This window comes from Sciurus vulgaris, assembly GCF_902686455.1.
Source record: "Sciurus vulgaris genome assembly, chromosome: X".
In the NCBI taxonomy this organism is placed as follows: Eukaryota; Metazoa; Chordata; class Mammalia; order Rodentia; family Sciuridae; genus Sciurus; species Sciurus vulgaris.
In genome coordinates, this window is record NC_136471.1 from 40,303,859 (window position 1) to 40,324,281 (window position 20,423).

General features: G+C 35.9%; 1 protein-coding gene across 9 annotated transcripts in view; it reads right to left on the bottom strand.

Moving 5' to 3' along the window:
• The window catches only part of PAK3 (p21 (RAC1) activated kinase 3), a 261,916-nt gene that overhangs the window by 23,500 nt on the left and 217,993 nt on the right, over positions 1-20,423 (bottom strand). For all 9 annotated transcript variants that reach the window (XM_079124852.1, XM_079124851.1, XM_079124849.1 and 6 more), the window contains 5 exons: positions 6,732-6,780; positions 6,394-6,506; positions 4,981-5,098; positions 3,449-3,548; positions 2,734-2,930 (listed from right to left, as the gene is read on the bottom strand). In XM_079124852.1, coding sequence (XP_078980978.1) covers positions 2,734-2,930; positions 3,449-3,548; positions 4,981-5,098; positions 6,394-6,506; positions 6,732-6,780 — 577 coding nt within the window. The remainder of the gene's footprint in view (positions 1-2,733; positions 2,931-3,448; positions 3,549-4,980; positions 5,099-6,393; positions 6,507-6,731; positions 6,781-20,423) is intronic.

Sequence of the window (20,423 nt, forward strand, 5' to 3'; positions counted from 1 at the left end):
GGACAGTGGAGAGTGCCCACTCTCCCTTCATGAGTGGGCAAAATGCACCCTGTGCAGCATCATTTTTCTCTTTTTCCTCTTTCGTTTGTATTCATATGTGAATACAAACATACCTATTTATACACACACCTATCTATTTACAATGAGCTAGACACTATACTAGGTGATTTATACATAGTATTCATTTAGATTTAGTTTTCATGTCCCAGCTCAGTGGGACAGATACTGTCCCTATTTTACAGAAAGGAAACAGACTTAGAAGGGCTTTAAGGGACTTGCAGAAGGTCACAGCAAGTACCAGGACACACCCAACTCCTTCTGTCTACTGAATCATTTATTTTTCACAAGCATGTGCTACTCTCCACTCTACCACTCTTCTTCCTTTCACTTATTTATCTTCCTTCTCTCCACCTCAAAGCTTAAAATCAGTGAAGAGGTGATAGTACTAGAAGGATTTTAAAGGGGAAAAAAAGGACTAATATAACATTCTTTAACATGTGTCTTAAAACTCTGAATGACTTTCTGTTTTACCACACATGGCCTGGTCACCAGGATCCAAGAAAGGGTAGGCTCCCTATGGTCTTATGTTATATCTTTTGCTTTCCAATCTCACCCTGGTTTAAATGACTACATTTTCTCAAATCCCAAATAAGGGCATCTAGCCTGAGACATTATGTGTTTTTAAGAGATCGTGAGGATAGCATATTTGAAATTAAAGCCTAAAAAGTACTCCGGGTGTCTAGGAGAGATAGGCTCAGAATAGGGCTGACTCAGTATGGACATGTTGATTAATTAATTGGAGGCTGATCACACAGGACAGTAATGAACAATGTTAAAGTAAATTCTTATCAGTGGAATTCAACAGGGTGGTCTTTCTGACAGGTCTTTTTGTCATAGTCTTAATGTAGGCTTTCCTGAACCTTGTGGTTTGTTAATCTGCAAGTACTTGTTTAGATATAAAGCTGTAGATTCTAAGAGACAAGCTGTTAATTATGAGTTCTAATCTCAGGCTAGAAGATGCCTATAAAGATTAAAACTTGTTTCCTTTTTTCTAACAATTAGCAGCCTAGCTGAAGAGCGATCAATTATAATTGAGGAACTGAAGAAGGTAATAAATGCATTACTGAGATCAGTTGCTTTACAGAACCATCTATTTAATCCTTAAATTCTGCAGGTTGTAAATTACTCATTAGAAAGCAGAAAGCAAAATAGCCATAATCTGTTTAGTGCCTCCAAACTCCAAAGACTTAGAGGAGGAAATCCATGGAAACAACAGGCCCGATGTGTTCTTTCAGTGCTCTTTCTTAATGGGCAAAGGTAGTTAAACAATAAGGAAAAGCCCAAGTAATTATCCTGATGCGATGGTCCATAGGTCAGGGGTGGACTTGATTAAATTCATGGAGGGCTGACCCACAAACGGTGGGAAAATGCCCCTTCTTTTCCACTCAGCCCTGCAGGCAGCTAATCAATGTGCACATCTCACTTCCAGACTGTTTCATGAGACCAGAGAAATAGCCTACAGCATTCATTAGGGCATTCACTCATATCTGTTGTTTTCCAATCAGTGCAGGGACTAGGACAAGAGGCCAAGTACCAGAGAGGAATTAGAAGGGGGCCAGGAGAAGCCTATCCTCCTCTCTACACATAGGAAATATAGCTCCCAATTACAAAATAGTCAACTGTGAAAACAACTAGACAATTAGTTTGTAGGTTTCTTGGCGTGTATAGAAAGCCATATATAATCGGTTTGAATGTGGATTTTATAAGCTTAATGTGAGCACACTTAACTATTTACTAAAGGCAATGATTGTTTTAATACCTAGAATGAAATTCAGTTTTAGACTCTTAGTGGTAATGACATAGATGAGATGCATGAGTTTTGAGAGTAGATTTCAAATCTGGGTAATTTACTTTTTTCAATGATATAATGACCTTTATATACATAAAACAGCTTCTGGCTCCTGTCGGACTATATACAATAAAATAGCTTTTGGTTTGTTTCTATACTGAGCAAACATTTCTTTTATACTTCTTTACCTTTTTCCTTCATGATCAACAGCACCTTTCTGAATAAAGATGGTAGAATTAAGCTATGAAATAGAACTTCTTTCTTTGCAGAGGTAAGTGGGTCACATGATGATCAAATCTCCATTTTTGCAGTAGCAAACTGAATTACCCAACCCAAACTATTTCCATTCATTTTCTACTTGACAGTCTTCTAATGAAGTTTGTAATTTCACCAGACTGGTGCTATGTCTATCTCTGTGTTTCATTCTGCTACCCACCAAATTGTTTTTGCTCAATAAATTATGAATGATAATGAAGGTATATCCAGTTTAAAATTATAGCTCTTTTGGAAATATATTTACTTTGTTAAAGTAATTATAAAGCAAATGTTTCCTAGATAGATCATTTAACCATGTCATGTGATTAAAATCTTTTCTTCCCACATCTTCTCTTCCTTCCATTTCTACCATTCTGGAAGCTATACGAAAGAATTTTAAACACCCTTTTCATTAGACATACTGACTTCAAAGCACTTCAGGAAACCATTGAGGCATTGTAAGAAAAACTTTACAAAGCTCACAGTAATTTTAAAATTATAACCTATTGCTTCTGTTTTACTTGTCCCAGGAAAGAGCCCATTCTGGTCACTTTTGGTGGAAATCAGAAATGATATTTGGCTTTTCCCCTTTCCTGGGGATGAACTATTGGAGTCCTCCTCTCACTTACCCTGAGTGGATTTTCATTAAGGTAAGGGGGTTCACCTTCCACCATTTCAATTGCCATAATTCCCAGAGACCAGATATCAACTTTTGGACCGTAAGCTTTTCGAGTCACCACCTCAGGTGCCATCCAATAGGGGGTTCCCACCATGGTGCTTCGTTTACTTTGCTCAGGAGTGATCTGGGCACAGAACCCAAAATCAGCTGTAGAGAAGAAAAATCAATTAAAATAAGCCCACACTGTTTCATTCGACAATAGGATGCTTTCAGATATGGCTGAACCTTCCTTTGGGAGACACTGAGCTTCCATAGTTGCCTAGCTCACAGTCTTTTGTTACTTGATTTCTCAGCTGGTCCTTATTTTAATGGGGTCTGAAATAATTATGTGATGTTATTTTTACTAGAGTTCAATATATTTCTCTGCCAGTTATTGTTTCCTGCAAGTTACAGTATTCTTTACTTTTCTAATTAGGTATTTTCCATCTGATCATAATTAAAAAAAACATTAGAAATTCTGAAATACAAAATTCTGAAGTACAAAAATTCTGGACACAATCAATAGGAATACAATGTAAAACAAATTATTTAATTCAAATTGGGTTCTAAATGCTTGCAAATAAATCATTTCAGCAGCCATTATCTCCTATCTTCTCAAGATAGGTAGTAAAAGAGCAGAAATTCCCTGGTATTTTCTCAAACACAATGTGAATCAAAATACCTACTCAATTTAACAGAGCCATCCATCCCGAGGAGAATATTGTCACTCTTTATGTCTCTATGGATCACTTGGTTTGAGTGCAAGAAATCCAATGCTTGGAGGCACTATTGAACCAGAAAAAGAGTTCCAATTATATCACAAAGAATTTTTTTAATTCTAAGTCTCATTTCTAGACAAATTATTGGGCAAGGATATAATTTTATATTGTCAAATGAAATAGATTACTGAATGCCTTAACACCACTTCAAAACCACATTATCATTTAAATCAGTGATGTTATTTAGCATTATGAGTTTGTTGGCTCCCATGTCAGACTAGGCCATGAAGAGTAAGTATATCACAAGTTGTACTAATCATGAATACAGCAAAGCTAACCCATTAATATAATCATCCTTTGGCCAAGTCATCTGCAGAGCATAGATTCAGCTTTGTCTTATAAAGATGTAGTAAGCCTCTGTGTACATGATTTGATTTGATTGAGTAGGTCTGGAGTGGGACCCAGGAATCTGCATTTAAAACATCAGATGTGCTCTAAGTGATATCTAAGCTACATCTGATGGAAAGCTAAGTTTGGGAAGGTCTCCTATACTATAAAATAAGTATAGGTACTTGTTTGTAAATGCTTTTGTACTATAATGCCAAAAGATGGAAACCACAGGCTCAGGATTTAAGTGACTATAAGTTTGATTTATTGCATGAATAGAAAACATATGCATTGGGTGGATCTGTGTCTGAGGTGGAGGAAATGAGAATGAGGAGAAAAAAGAAGGTGGAAATTTAAGCAAACAATTTAACATACAAAATGCAAAGATTAGCTGATATCATTTAGTTTTGTTTTCCTATCATTGGTTTTCATGTTTTAGTGAATCACCGTTCCTATTTTGTTTAGAGAAAACTTCACCACAATGAATGAGACAGATGACAATGCCCAACATGAGACTCCAATGTAAAGTGTGTGTTTTTAAAAATACTGAACAAAATAAATGTAGTAAAGATCCTTTATTTAGCTTGGAACTAGGAATATGACACCATTATTGGAAAAGAGACAGATGCTCAGGCTCACTGGAAGGCTATGTGGGATATCCACATTGTACTGTGAAAGCAACTGCTTTCTGGGCTGAAGGAGAACCTTGTTTAATTTGCCTTCTGGAAAATGATGGGAATATCATATTTTACATGGCTCACATTGCACATGTAGGAAAAATTAAATATTGTGTCAAAATTCCCCCAAATCAGAAAGAAGTTCCATGTGAACATCACCATTTTGCACATTCACTGACACTATAGCATGTGGGCTTAGATATAGCATCTCACGGATTGCACAATGGAACAGAAAAGCAACTAAAATAAACAAGGGACTGGGGAGAGTGGTGCAAATAAATGCTGTTAGGTTAAGATTCAAATTGAAGTTGGGTTCTCCAGTTGTTTTTTCAGTAGAAAACTTGTACTATTGTTACTTTGAGTTATGAACATTCTGAACATGCAGAAATACTAATTTTGGCATACTCATCAGTAAGAAACGCTCTATTTTCTTACCTCTCTGCAAACAGCTGCTATCTGTCCTTCATCCATACAGGTCTCTGTGACCACATCAGTCAAAGAGCCACCAGCCAAGTATTCCATGACTACCCATAATTCATCACCCACTAAGTAGCTATAACAAGAAAAGAAAAAAGACTTTGACTTGGGACTAAGGAAGGGGAGACACTAATACTCCTAGATCCCAATTCTGGGGGCAGTCAGTTATAAGTGAGGCCATGTCCATTATCTTTAGTTATTGAAGAACAAGAAGGGATCAAATATGGGCATAGAGGTCACCAGATCCCTACAATACAGGCAAAGAACATGAAGTTATTCAAATAACCTAGGGTCACGTTTAGACACTTTAGTAGTATCATTGGGTCTCTGGTTCCCTGCTCAGCAAGAGGCAGGATTTATAAGGAATGGAATGACCCTCAATGTGCCCTTAGGCCCACATCACTGAACAAGACTCTGTTCAGTGTAATTAAACTACAGTGCCCATAAGATGCACAGGGGTTCTGTTAAAAATGAAAATTTACTGGCTCCATTTCATTAGTTATGGAGAGCAGCCCAGAAATCTGCATTTTTACAAGTGCAAATGCAATTTGTACAAAATTACAAATGCAGAGGGACTCCGGGTCACTCTGCTGCAGGTGAGCCCCCAAGGATGCTTTATGAAACACTGATCAAGACTCTAAATTTCCATCCTCCTTTTTTTCTCCTTCTATATCATTGATCTACCTGGTCTAAAACACAGACAGCACGATCTTAAGCTCATGGAGGTTGGAGAGCTAGCCTTTTTACTTTTTTATCCCCTCAGAACATCACAGTGGTGCTAAACAAACACTTATTGAAACTGAAAGAGACAGATGTGAACCACAAGTGAGGAGTTAGTACTGTCTTTAAATGCCTGTTTATAACACATGGTTAATACTACTGATGAAAGAGACATTAATTACCTAGTTTAAGAAAAAGGTTTGAGATTAAAGTCTCAATTCCCTAGACCTCACTGTCAGTTCCTCACAAAACACCCATTAAAGCAGGGCCATTGTAGTCAGCCTTTCTTCACTTAGCCTCCCAGAGATCTTACCCACTCCAAACAAACACTTAAAGAAATGCTTAAAGCACCACTGCTCTCTCCTGTAGCAACTGTCAATTTCCTGCCAATGTGGAGCCACAATCCACAAGCAGAAATTACACAAACTGTTTATGTTTAGAACAAACCCATAAAACCTTTCTTCGTGTTTGACAGGTGGCCAAGGATAAGTGGGTGCAAGTTTATCCATGGATCTCATACTCTACTACTTTGTAGCATTTGAGAAATATTTGTAAAATGACTGTTAAATTGATAAAACCCCAATAACATAATTTACCAAGAAAATAGCACCCCAGAAGAACAACGGGTACATAATGAGAGAAAACACTTACCTATCTAAATAATTAACAATATTGGGATTCTTATTTTCCCTCATGACCAGAATTTCATTAATAATTAATTCTTTTTTGGGTTGCTGTTGGAGGTTCATCTGCTTTATGGCCACCTGAATGATGATTAAAATATGAGAATGAATTACAATTGTCACAATAAACATAAATATCAATATTTGGGGGACACAGAATGAGGTATACAAATTATTGACAAAGCTCTTTCTCTGTACCACAAATCCATGAGTAAATAATCTATATTTTTTTCCACAAAGAGATGTCATTAACAAGGAATAAATATGAATAAAGGAAAAGAATCAGGATTGGATGTTAGCACTAACCTCTTGTCCTGTTGCAATGTCAAGTGCTGTATAAACAGTACCTGATGCCCTGTGAAGGTGAAAATTATCAAATGAATAAGCAATAAAGGTGTTACCGATGTATTTCACTTGCAACAAAATACTGGTTATTTGCAGGAGAGGAAAATTAGCAAAGTTAAGATTAAGGGGTAAAGCAAGAGCACATTTTAAAAAATAATCATTGTGGTAAGGACACAGAATAAGACCTACCCTTTTAACAAATTTTTAAGTGCACAATATTGGAACAACTTCTTTATATAGTAATTACACCTGAGTCATTCACTGTCTATCCCTTGTGGTGGGCTAAGAACTCCAGTCAGATTTTGGCCCAAGTTTCTGGGTTGTGCACTATGCCAATTATAGGAAACTCCTGGAATATTCTGAATGTTCCTCAACTCATACAACAACCAACACGCAGGCCTCTGCTTAAAGTCTAGTTTAGCAAAGACTACATCACCTTTTGCTTAGGCAAGTATAAATTAACCTTCACTTTTAGCAGAGGAACAGTGTGGCTCTTTTAATATATTTCTAATATTTAAGAACATTTTCATCTAACTAATCAACCACTCTCAGTACTGTACCAATACTGTAGCTACACAAAGCAATAATAATGTGGTTTTACTATGAAGTTTCTTTTCTTTTCATCAAATTTCTCACAACTTCAATGAAGTATTGCTCTAGCTAAATACCCTTTTAAACTCTATCTTTCCTTAAGGCTTGATAGTACTCGGGCTTCCATTCTAACTTCAATTACAGTGTTCCTTTGTTTAAAAACAGAAATTATAAAGTTGAATTCACAGTAACTTTCTGTGAATCACACCTGCATTTTGAAACACCTCCCACCTCCACCCCCAAGAAAAAGGAAAATAAAATACTGTCAATTTCATTTTTGGTAAATAAAGGAATTAGTTTAGAAACCAGTCCTGTGATCCACTAGGCATTGTAATGCTCCAACATTCCTGTCTAAACTCTCTGATAATTGTTGTTTCTCTTTTACTCTCCATTTATCCCTTGTTGTTTTGTTTTCTGAATCCAGGCATTCTTTTCTTATGTCAGGTATTTCCTTGTATTCCTTCTCTCTTCTTCTACCCGAGTGAGCCAAAATATTTCCCACAGGCCTAGGAATTTTATATTACCTGGTTCCAGGATAAAACGGGTAGGGTAGTATGAAAAACATTCAACTATTAGTAGAGATCTGAGCTCTAATATTTGGCCTACTATCAACAAGCCTATATGACCATGGACTATGCATTTCCCCTTACTGTTGCAGTCCTCTCACATAAAAAATAATGATCACAGTAACAGCAAACATACATTAAGCATATGTGTATGTGTGTACTGTGACAAACTTCATATAACTTATTTTACTTTTTATTATTTTTTATTTATTTATTTATTTATTTTTAATTGTAAATGGACTTTTATTTTAATTATTTATGTGCAGGGCTAAGAATCAAACCCAATGCCTCATACATATTAGGCAAGCACTCTACCACTGAGCCACAACTGCAGCCCATGTAACTTATTTTATGTACTCCTTACCTGATTTCTATATAAGGAAAGTCTATCATTTGCATGGTATATATGAGGAACTTAAGGTTCAGAGAAGTAACCTGCCCAAGGTTATGTAATTTACCATTAAGGTCATGTGACTCTCTTACATGCAAAGTTTAGGGAATAGGCTACTCTGTTCCTAAAGCTCTTTAATTCTATGATCTATAAGAAACAATTCTACTGCCCTCCACATCCTGCATGGGTTTTAAGTATCTATTGTAACCAGACTGAAGAAAAAAATCACACAAACAGGGGCCACTGAACCTGGATTTGATAATTATAGAGATTTCTTAGGTTTGAGGATTTTATCAAGGAAATCATTCTCTCCATTTTGTGTTTCTGTATCTGGGATCAGAGCACATAGTTAGTGCCCAACAAATATCTGTTGAATTAACACATTAATAAAAATATCCTTAAGCAACCATATGATTGCAATAAGAACTTTTTCCTTTGAAGAAAACATTTCTTCTTCTACTTTAATCCACATAAAAACACTTCCTCTTGGAATAAGCTGTAAGACATTCCTTACTTTAGGGACCAGTGATTTTTTTTCTTCTGAATTCAGAGTTGTTCTAAGTTCAAAGGAATAGATAGATCATCTCAAACTGGTGTGTTTTAGTTGCAATAATCCTTGAGCAAATACTTATACCTAATTGCAAAATATGATTTTAAATTCATTTGGTTTATCCTTACCTATTTAGTCCATTTGTACAAATGCAAAAGAGTGATAGTATCTATGAAATCAGGTAATAGTAGTACCTATCTCTTAGGACTGCAGAGAATTGAAAAGCAAAATCTATGTAAGCATTTAGCCCTGTGCCTTGATCAGAGTTGATGCTTAATATGGTAACTGCTATTACTATTTGATTTTACTGCTGTTATTACTTTCTTAGTAGGGGACAGCTGATTTACTGATTTCATGGTTGCCCCCCCCCCGCCCCAATCTCCAGCCAAAACATCCTTCCTAGCATCTGTCTTTATTTTCCAAAGGACAGAGGTTAAGGGTGATATACTGGAACACTTTGTAGAGGTTCCACATCCTTTTCTCTCCCTAGGGAAGTATTTTTGTCTTTTTCTTTTAAGCTTGGAACACTGTTATCAAATGAAACTACTTGCAGGAACCTCAATATAAAACAATTAAAATGGGAGCTTATCCAGCTAAAGCTGGGGAGAAAGTCCAAAATGCCAGCCCAGGTCTCTCCCCTTATTCACTACCAGCATCCCTCCAACTCCAAGCCCATTTCACTGTACTAGGAACTAAAATTGTGATTGACTTGGAGTGAAAAGGGGATTAGTGTTTAACATCTCTGCAGCTTTACCTTGCAAATCCTTTGGGATTTTTGTCCCCTCATTCCTTCAGCTTTTTATTGTCCTAAAATTGCTAGAGTCCTAACCCTGGAATCCTAATATCCTGGGTTTTATGACATTCAGTGGTATAGAATTGCCACAAATTCCTAATTCACAGAGGTTTACAGACCCTGAAACTCTAGATCATCAGTTATTAACTATAAATGAACTTTTCCCCCTCATTTCCCCTTCCCCCACCTGATTGCATGTACGTAATTATTTAGTAGGAGCCATTTTCCCCATTCCCCCCACCTTGTTCCCAGTCTTAAAATGGTGATATACTCTACATCCTTCTTACCACCCCCCAAAACAAACATGTTGCTAGTTGGCTGGAATTCACTGCTCTGATCAGTAAGTGATTGGTTTACCTAACTTCCAGTCTTTGTAGAACCCTCAACTAAAACACACATATTCCAGTATAATTTGCACAGTAAAATTTAGTGCCTTATACCCAGCTCCATCTCAGCACACCTAACATTTCTTTGCATCCCTGGTCTACTATATTTCTTTATTCCAACAATTTAAGATTCAGTGGTGTAAGTGCAAATTTCTCCTTCAACAGATCTCAAACTTCTTTAAGACTCATTTATTGAAGCTCTTTCATTGCCTATCATGGGGCTGGGATCAGTATCTCTTATTCCCATTCATCCAAACCTCCCCTGGCTCAAATTCAACTGCTTCCTAGTTGTATGACACTGGGTAAGTAATTTAATCTCTCCATGGCTCAGGATCGAAGGAGGATTAAATGTCTACAGTGCTTAAAATGTAAACAGTTCTGACCTATAGTATTTGTCCAGTAAATATTAGCAATAATGATAATTATTATTTGATTGATTGTAGTGTGTGGAAGGCTAGGAAGCTCTTTAAGTACCTGGAAGTTTTCAAGATATTTGAGATTCAAAATTCATAACAGAAATTCAACATTTGTTTAAGATGAAACAAATTGAAATATATAGAAGTTCTTTTAGCTGAATTATATTAACTGATTGATTATGTTAGATATTGCATGGTGGCCAGAAAGTTCTAGGCAACAGTTAGTTACATGCATTTAAAAAAACTTTTAGCTGTAGATGGACACAATACTTTTATTTTATTTGTTTATTTTTATGTGGTACTAAGGATTGAACCTAGTGCCTCACACATACTAAGCAAGCACTCTACCACTGAGCCACAATCCCAGACCAGTTATATGCATTTTTTGTTTACAGAAGTATAAGAAATAAACAATTACTTAATAAATGTTTACAAACAGTACACAGATATTATTATAGTGGTCCTTGGTAGTGAAACTGAGAAGCTCTCTTCTTATAACAATTGAAGCACAGTAGTATATACATACTTAAAGAGAAACAATCTTTAAGCCAAACATATGCACACTGATTCCAAAAAGATGAATTCTGCAACATCCTGAATTATATGAAAATATCTCAATGCATATTTTCACAAAATAAAACTTTAATTCAGTTTAATTAAAAAATAATAAAAAGTCTGGCCAGTCGTGGTGGCACATGCATGTAATCCCAGCAGCTTGGGAGGGTGAGGCAAGAAGATCCAGAGTTCAAAGCCAGCCTCAGCAATTAGCGAGGCCCTAAGCAACTCAGTGAGACTCTGTCTCTAAATAAAATACAAAAATGGGCTAGGGGTGTGGCCCAGTAGCTAAGTGCCCCTGGGTTCCATCCCAGGTATGAAAAAAAAAGTCTGTTATCTTTCAGCACTGTGGGATATAAAGATACCAGAAATCAATCTGACAAAGATGGGGGTTAAAATTCTTAATTCTCTGTCATACTGGAGCTGCTATGCTAAAATGATCAATACTATCAATTTGATTTTTATGCTAGCTACTTAATTACATTCACCCTTATTATTCTTCCATTTCAGTTATATTGAAGACACAGATTGCTATAGGGAAAATATTTGTTTATGCTGGGGATTTTGTTTATTCCAAATCTCACTTCCTCAGATGGCACAAAGAAATTATGCATTATTAAAACTCAAGGGAAACAGAAATCATCCAGTTTTACTTTATTACAGATAAGAAACCTGAAGCCCCAAGAGTGAACTATACGCCTAATATGACACAGCTAGTATGTAACAAAGGTCTCCTCACTAAGATCTTAGGGTTAACCTACACTCCAGTTAAAGAACACTAAACCAACACATTGTTCAATCATCACCAATTACAGTGTGGTGAGTTCTTGATGTCACATTAGATACTTTATCAACAGTATCTCTCTGACATGGCCAAGTACATAATACTCAAATGGAAACACTGGCATCTAGCCCAAAAGGTCTAGCAAGAAAAAAACAATTCACTATTTTTCCTTTGTCTTTACAAGTCAATTTAATTATCAGCACTTCATCAGGTTTTGATATTTCCTGCTAAGAGCCAATGTCAAACCCTGAACCTGAGGAGTTGCCAAAGCATGGTAGAGCTAAAAGTTTAGATAAATCACTTTGATTTCAGCATGGGAGTGAATTAAAGGAAGGAAAGAAGGGCAAAGTGAGGCTAGAGGAAGCTCATGGACTGTAAAAAAAAAAAAAAGAAAGAAAAAAAAAAACAAGAGGACTAGACTAGAGAGCTCAATGAGGTCCAATGTAAACCTAGTGGGAATAAAAGTGAGGAGCTTGAAAGATAGGCAATATTCCCATGTAAGATTTTGAAAGTATACATATGGTGGCAATGGAGTCACAGTATGGAATTTAACCTCCATTAGGATGATTATTTTTTACATCTACTCTTACTTCTACTGCTGTTATAAAAGCCTGTATCATTTATTGAGACTTTCTGCTAGCTCTCTGTAAATGGATGATCTCACTTAATGTTCACCCCATACAACCCCATTATCCTCATTTTACAAATGAATAATAGAAACTGGGAAATGGTAAGTAGCTTACCCAAGGTTACACAGTTAATCAACAGCTGAGCTAAAAAATGCTCCAGTTTGATTCTGTAGCTCATGCTTTTAACTATCATTTCGTTTTTAAATAGATCATTAACATTTTTCAACAATGCTGAGTGCATGCGTGGTACTTCCCCACGCTCACAATTGTATCCATTATGTTAGGCTGCTTCCCCCCAAATATTTATCTTGCCTCTAATTTTCTGCTTACTTAGTCCACATGTCCCTTTTAAGCCATTTAGTTTGTCCCTGGGCATGGTATGTTTGATTCTTTTGATATAACCAAACCAGCTAGTTCTCCTGGTTTCTGGGTCAATTAAGATTGTCATGTGGCTGAGGGTAGACTGCACCTGGGGTTAGTTTTTAGGACTCAACTTTATCTTCTTCTGAATATTTAAGAAAGTCACTACTTGTAGGACCCTGTGTAGAAATTGCTTCTGTATCTTAATGCATTTAACATGAAAACACACAAATATATATATTTCTTGACACTAACACGTATTTACTCATTTTGTTGAGAAATAAATCCTTCAGGGCTCAGGAATGGAGAAGAATAGTGTTACCACTGCATGCAATAACTTTCCCATAAAGAAATTTCAGAGGATTTTCTTTTGTGTAATTTACTTTTCAAAAGTGCATCTCTAAGGAAAAAACAAATCCAGTTATGTAAAAAGTTATGTTACCTTGCTACATTTCTAAGTATACAGAATGCAGTTGGAGCCAGGTGGTATAATGTTTAATTAGTGGGATTATAATTTTTAACAGGAAATTTTCTCTTCTTCAGTTGGGCATGACTTTTCCCAGAGTACTTTTAAATAGAGCTGTAACGCATTATGGGTTTGGGGCCGGAGAGCTCAGTGGGTTACAGTCCAGTAATAATGAGGCCACAGTCACAGGGCTTAATCCCTGGAAAGGCCAGATAACTCTCAGCCACTCTCTCCAACATTAAGTCTAAGCAACTGCTTCACAGTGTGTGCCATTGGTTTCAAGAAGGCCTGGACAGGAAAGGGGGGCAGGTGGCTTAATACAAGCTCATTACTGTGGCTGGAAAAAACAACTTAACGTGCAAACCCTGCTAATGATGGCTGGTTGAGTGGCATCATCTTTCTTTACAAGGGACAGCACACAACACAGTGCATTTAAGAGTATTAAGTAGAACAAAGGGCATCTTCCATTGCTTCATAAACAGTGTTCTTCACAAATGCTAATGTATTTGCAATCTCTTACATCACAAAGCCTATTATAGAGCTCAGACTACATCTATTTAGTGCTTCATAGCAGTGTTCTACCTTGTGTGGCCCAAAATAGATCCAATGAGGAAGCAAATACTTTTGGGGTGGGTGGTCCTACCCAAAGAATAACTTCTGTAAGCACACTAGACACCACTTCTGCTCTTGCCATAGTTTTCTGAACAAACAAAAGAAAACAAGTCAGAGGTTTCTTTTCAGTGCTTATCCCTCAGTTCTATGGTGATACACTGCTTTGTCAGATTCTCTAAACCAAGCTGTTATTTGTCAAATCCTTTAACATACAAGACTTAAAACTATTCATATTCAATATGGGAACTTCATGTTAGAGTAAGTAAAAGGGGACTCCTCATTAAGTAGTGGGGATGTTTGAAAACAACATGGTATACACTTACTTTCTCAAGTCTTAAAACATCAGCAAGTTTGGGCTCCTAATTAAAATGAGATATATCCCATGCTTGTACAATTTTATCAAAATGGACTCTACTGTCATGTATAACTAAAAAGAACCAATAAGAAAGAAAAAAAAACCCTAAAACTAATTTAGAGGGACAGGAACAGAAAGCTTGCTTGATTACACAAGAGGTAGTAGTAAAACTTGTTTGTAATTATCAATGAATTATGTTGTCATTCTTTATAATGATATGATTTTTAAAAATTCACTTTAGACAAAATTCCTTTGGCCAGATATATATATCTTTAACTCTGGGAGGAAAATGGTTTCATAAAATACTCCCATTGTCACTTTCTGTCAAACATAGGTGCACGGCTGAATCAATCTGGGTAGAAAACATCATACAGCCACACTACACTGGCCAATGAATTCTGCATGACAATCTTTTGTATTGCCACATGCAATTCTAGTTAAGGGTTTATTTCTTGTATATTTTCCCTCTTAATAATCACGGTGGGGATGGGCTTTTATTATAGTATTATAATACCAAATAAATGTTGTGTTGGCAAGGATGGTAGTAAGCAGGCATAATCATATATTGTTGGTGGAATGTTCAAGGAAACAACCTCTATGAAGGGCAACTTAGAAATCAAACAGGTATATTTCTTTTCACACAACAATTCCTTACTTAGGAATTTGTTCAAATGATAAATTTACATAGGTATCAAATGGTTTATCTGTAAGGATTGTCACTGAAAGCTTGTTTGTAATAGCAAATATCAGAAAGAAACTATATCAATGGGGTCCTAGTTAAATAATTTATGATTTACCCAAACAAAAGAACCCTGTGTATCTTTTAAAAGGAATGAAGTACTGATATGGAACCATCTCTGGAACAGAAAAACAGAGGCTCATAAAAGAAAAGGAATAGAAAAAAAAAAAAGAAAAGAAAAGAAAAGAAATAGTATGTTACCACTTGTGTTAAAAATATTCCAGAGAGAGAGGCACTCTGTTCAAATAGAAGGCTCATTTGGTTTTAATCAATGAAGTGCAGTTTGGGAAAAACATATTAGGTTGAAATATTCTCAATCAATGCTAGTTATAGATGTTCATAGAGAGTACCTGTTAGAATCAGAAAAGAAGGAATGTAAATAAATTATTTCTGGGGGTGTGGTCTTATAACTACAAGTGTTAGATGTCCTAAATAAGATTTTAAAATCTCTTTCAAAGCCAATATAGTAAAAGGGGTTTCCATTAAAGATGGAATAGTGTGATAATTAAAAATACGGAGGAAGGCAAATGATAAAATGCATAAACTCATGAGTTTTAAAGGGTGTTTTTAAATAAATGAGAATGCCTCCATTCCTTACTAAAAAAATAAAATAAAACCAAACACCACTCATTGGAAACTTTTGGAAGAAACTTGGGTATCAGACTCCTTATACTGAATTGACAATAATAAGGAAGAATTCGGCCCTGGGCTTGATCTCCAACTCTGCCAAAAAAATAAAGAATTCATCTTGACTTCCTTGCATGGCTACATTTCAGGGTAGCTAAAAAGCCTTAGCTGATGAAGTATAGTTCCTTAAAAAAATTCTCAGTTAGGTGCTGATAATACATGTCTGTAATCCCATCTACCTGAGAGGCTAAGGCAGGAAGATCACAAGTTTGAGACCAACCTTAGCAACTTAGCAAGACTCTGTCTCAAAAAATAAAATAAAATAAAAAGGGCTGGAGACATGGCTCAGTGGTAGAGCACCCCTAGGTTCAAACCCTAGTACAATGCACACACAAAATATTCTAACTCATAAGTAGGGAAGAATAAAAGATTTAGGAAAATCACTATATTTCAATCTCCTGTGAAATAACTGATTTTGGCAATAATCATCAATAGATAAAACTATTGGATAAAAGGTTGATGGGGAACTTTACATGGGAGGTGATAGTCACCCGTTGAATCATCTGATCAATCTACTCATCACACTAAAATATAGGACAATTAGACAATGCATCCTGATGTGATACAATGCAAAATATACAATACCACTTATGAAAACTCTTGCCAAATGCTGAACTTGAATCTAATTAAGCCTCTACAGCTAACACCCATTTATAGGAAATACAGAGAACAGAGGAGCAAGTTAAATGATGCCATATGGAACTAGCAGACAAATCCAGAAAGACAAATCCAGAAAGGGTTACATTCTACAAGATGGTGTCTAGTTTCTTCAATAAGTCAATGGTGATGGAAAAAGAAGGGAGACTGTTTTAGAGTACAGAAACTTAAAAACCACAATCAAAGGCAATGTGTGGGTCTTCTTTACATGTCGGTTTGAACAAATCAACTGTAAAAATAGCATTTTGAGACATCTGGAGAATTCTGATTATAGGGTAGGAGTTAGACAATATCAAATAATTGTTAATTTTTCATAGGTGTTATAATGGAATTCTGATTTTATTAAAAATTATTGATAAGAGTTAAATCTGGGCAAAATAAATCAGGGTGTTCCTGTATTATTTTCTCTGCTTTTGTGTAAATCAATATTTGTAACAGAAATTTTAAGGAGTGATAGAGTAGATATGATATGAAAATGTATAGGTCAGATTCAGAAAACAAATCTCTTAATGTTGTGACAGGAATAAATTACTGAGGGACAGAATCACATGTGAGTTCAATATCTCAAAGATCTCAGATGCAAAGCAGACAATATATTTGGATTGCTGCTGGGAGACTCAAAAGGAAGTTCTAGTGACTATGATGCCTAGGAAAATTTCAAATTCCAAGGTTTGTGAAATAGAAATGTAGAAAAATCTCCCCAAATTAATATATAATTTTATGTAATGTGTGGTTTCAAATATTTAAATGGGAGTAAATTAACAAATTAAACATTATAAGTAGACATTCAAACATTTATTTATATATCTAGCAGTTTATGTATTCAGGTAAGTCAAAATTATTTTTAAGATTATTTCATATGTCACCTTATATTCAAGTATGTATGGGCTATGTGTATGTGAGTGTGTGTTTACGTGTATATGTGCACATGCATGTGAGATTCCATCTCACCCCAATTAGAATGTCTATTATCAAGAATACAAGCAACAACAGGTGTTGGCGAGGATGTGGGGAGAAAGGTACACTCATACATTGCTGGAGGGGCTGCAAATTAGTGCAGCCACTCTGGAAAGCAGTGTGGAGATTCCTCAGAAAACTTGGAATGGAACCACCATTTGACCCAGCTATCCCACTCCTTGGCCTATACCCAAAGGACTTAAAATTAGCATACCTCAGAGATACAGCCACATCAATGTTCATAGCTGCTCAATTCACAATAGCCAGATTGTGGAACCAACCTAGATGCCCTTCAATTGATGAATGGATAAAGAAACTGTGGTGTATATATATATATATATATATATATATATATATATATATATATATATATAAATGGAATATTTCTCAGCCATAAAGAAGAATAAAATTATGGCATTTGCAGGAAAAGGATGAAGCTGGAGAATATCATGCTAAGTGAGATAAACAATCCCAAAAAACCAAAGGACGAATGATCTCTCTGATAAGTGGATGATGATACATAATGGGGGGTGGGAGGGAAGCAAGAATGGAAGAAGGATGGATTATAAAGAGGAAAAAGAGGGGTGGGAGGAAGGAAAAATAACAGAATGAGACAAACATCATTACCCTATGTACATGTATGATTATAAAAATGGTATGCCTCTACTTCATGTATAACCAGAGAAATAAGTTGTACCCCATTTGTTTACAATGAGTCAAAATAAATAAATTTTTGAAAAAGTATTATATATAAAACCAATAATAGTTTCTGGAGGTTTCCTTTGTGCAGGATAACTGGAAGGCTAAGGGACAAAAATTTGGGAGACACACATTTCACTACCAATTCTTCTGTGCCTTCTGAATATTATGCCATGTCTAAGTATCACCTATCTGAAAAAATTAAACAAATAAAAAACAGTGTAGCCTGTATCTTTCAAGTTATTTCATAACACACTCCTAACCTATCTTTCTAGCATGATTTTCTACTAATTTTCCTGCCAATTGGACTTTTGAGTATCCATAGAACTGAAACTATTGATTTAACTCTTCTGGTCTTTTCAATGTGCATCAAACAAATGCTGAGTATTTACTGTATGCCAGACACTTTTGCAGATCCTATGGATACCAAAGGGAATGAAACTGATAGTCTAAAGTAAATATTCACTTGATTTCCTTCAAATGAAACTTCCCATAATCCCCACTTGTTAAGTTCCTACACCTTGTCAAGTCACTACTCAAATGTACACTGCTCTAAGAATCCTGCCTCATATCCCCTCCCTGGTTGTAAATCATTTTACCTCCCTTTGTTTCCCTGTAGCTCTTTGTAGCTACATTATAATACGTGCTGTTCTCTGCTCTGTATTATAATAGAACATGGGGTGAATCTTTCACCCCTAATAATAAGTACCATTAACTAACTACCTATGTGCCATGAACGGCACTAAGCACATTAAATACCTTCTCTATTTTTCAAAACCTTATGAGGTATGTGCATTATGCTTTACTATGAAGGAGAAACTGATATTTCAAGAAATAAAACAATTTTTCTGCAGTTTTCTGAGTTTAGAATCTTGGCTCTTTTCAAGCAATTTTACGTATCTAGAAAAGCTAAGGTGTAAAAAGTAAATACATGCTGATATAATCCATAAGGTTCTGAAGGACAGAAGACAGAAAAGGATAATTAGGACCAGAGAAGCCAAGGACGGATCTGGGGGGGCGGGGCGGTGACAAGTGTGTGGATAAAATATAGGAGAAAGGCACATGCAGGAGCTTGCTTATATTTTGATCCAACTCCCCTTTTTCTTGCTGTCAAACATTTAGGGGGATAATGAACACTGAGGTCACTGTGAACTCCCAGAATGTGGTTCTTAATTACTATTCTGCATTATAAACAGTAGGTACTTGATAGGATTTCCCTGAACAAAAAAGATATTTGTTAAAGTGAATCTAAACCATCTTTTAAGCTGCTGCCTCAAAAATTTTTTCTATTCTATGGTTGAAGAAAAAATATAACATGAAACTGAAAGAAAAAAAGGGCTTATTTTTCAGTACATTCTTATTTAAGGAAAGGCCTTAAGATGAATTCAAATGTATTAATGAGAAATCTGTGGGGACAGTTGCCAACATCAGTAAATTCAGCCGTCTGTTACATAGCTACTGCTTATTTGGGAATTATACAGGTTTGCCAATGATAGCTGTTGATGGAAAATAAATATTGGATTTTGTTGTCTCACCCTAGTGCATTTATTAAACCAGTTCTTTTACATAGCTATCCTAGAGAGTGAAGATGATTCATTTTCCACCAGATATATCTTAGATGAATTCATGTTGTTAATGACAATTTCGGTAGTACCTTCCTTCTTCCTTTCCTTCCTTCCTTCCTTCTTTCTTTCTTTTCTTCTCCCTGCCCCACCTCTCTCTCTCTCTCTCTCTCTCTCTCTCTCTCTCTCTCTCTCTCTCTCTCTCTCTCTCTCTCTCTCCGCCCCCCTCCCTCCCTACCTCTTATTTCACTTTGCATGCATAGGCTCAAAATGTCTGGATTTGGTGGCCAATTTCAGAACACTTTTCACAGCAAACATAGTGAAATAATGTCATCTTTAGCTTTCGGCTCATAGCTATGTCTTCAAATTATTAGACATGGAATTCTGAACTTGACTCATGGGTGATGGATCCCAATGCTCTGGCTCCAGGCCTGAATGCTGGGATGGCAGAAACTCATTCTGGAAAAAATTTAGTTTTCCAAGTAGTCGAGGGTGATTAATGAAGAGGTTTTTCTCAAATCTGGTTCCCAAGAGTGAGCTGTTGTGTTCCCTGAAGCTGAAAATGGAATACTGGGGTTGATTATTCCTAGCACTGAATGATTACTGAAACGATTTTGAATGGTGCCACAACAATAGGTAAAACAAAACAATAAAAATCCCACACTTAATGAAAAGAAAATAAAAGCTCTATATATTGAGAGTAGAACTAGTTTGTCTAATTTAGGCCAGTAATTCATGGAAAAATAAATTGAGAGCCATGTCAGTAAAAACAAAGTTAATATATGAGTGGTTTTGTGAACCTACAGAGAAAAAAAGAGATATTTTCTCACTCACTTTAAACTTAAGAACAGAGAAACAATCAATATGTAAAGAACAAAAAATAAAATTAATAAATTAA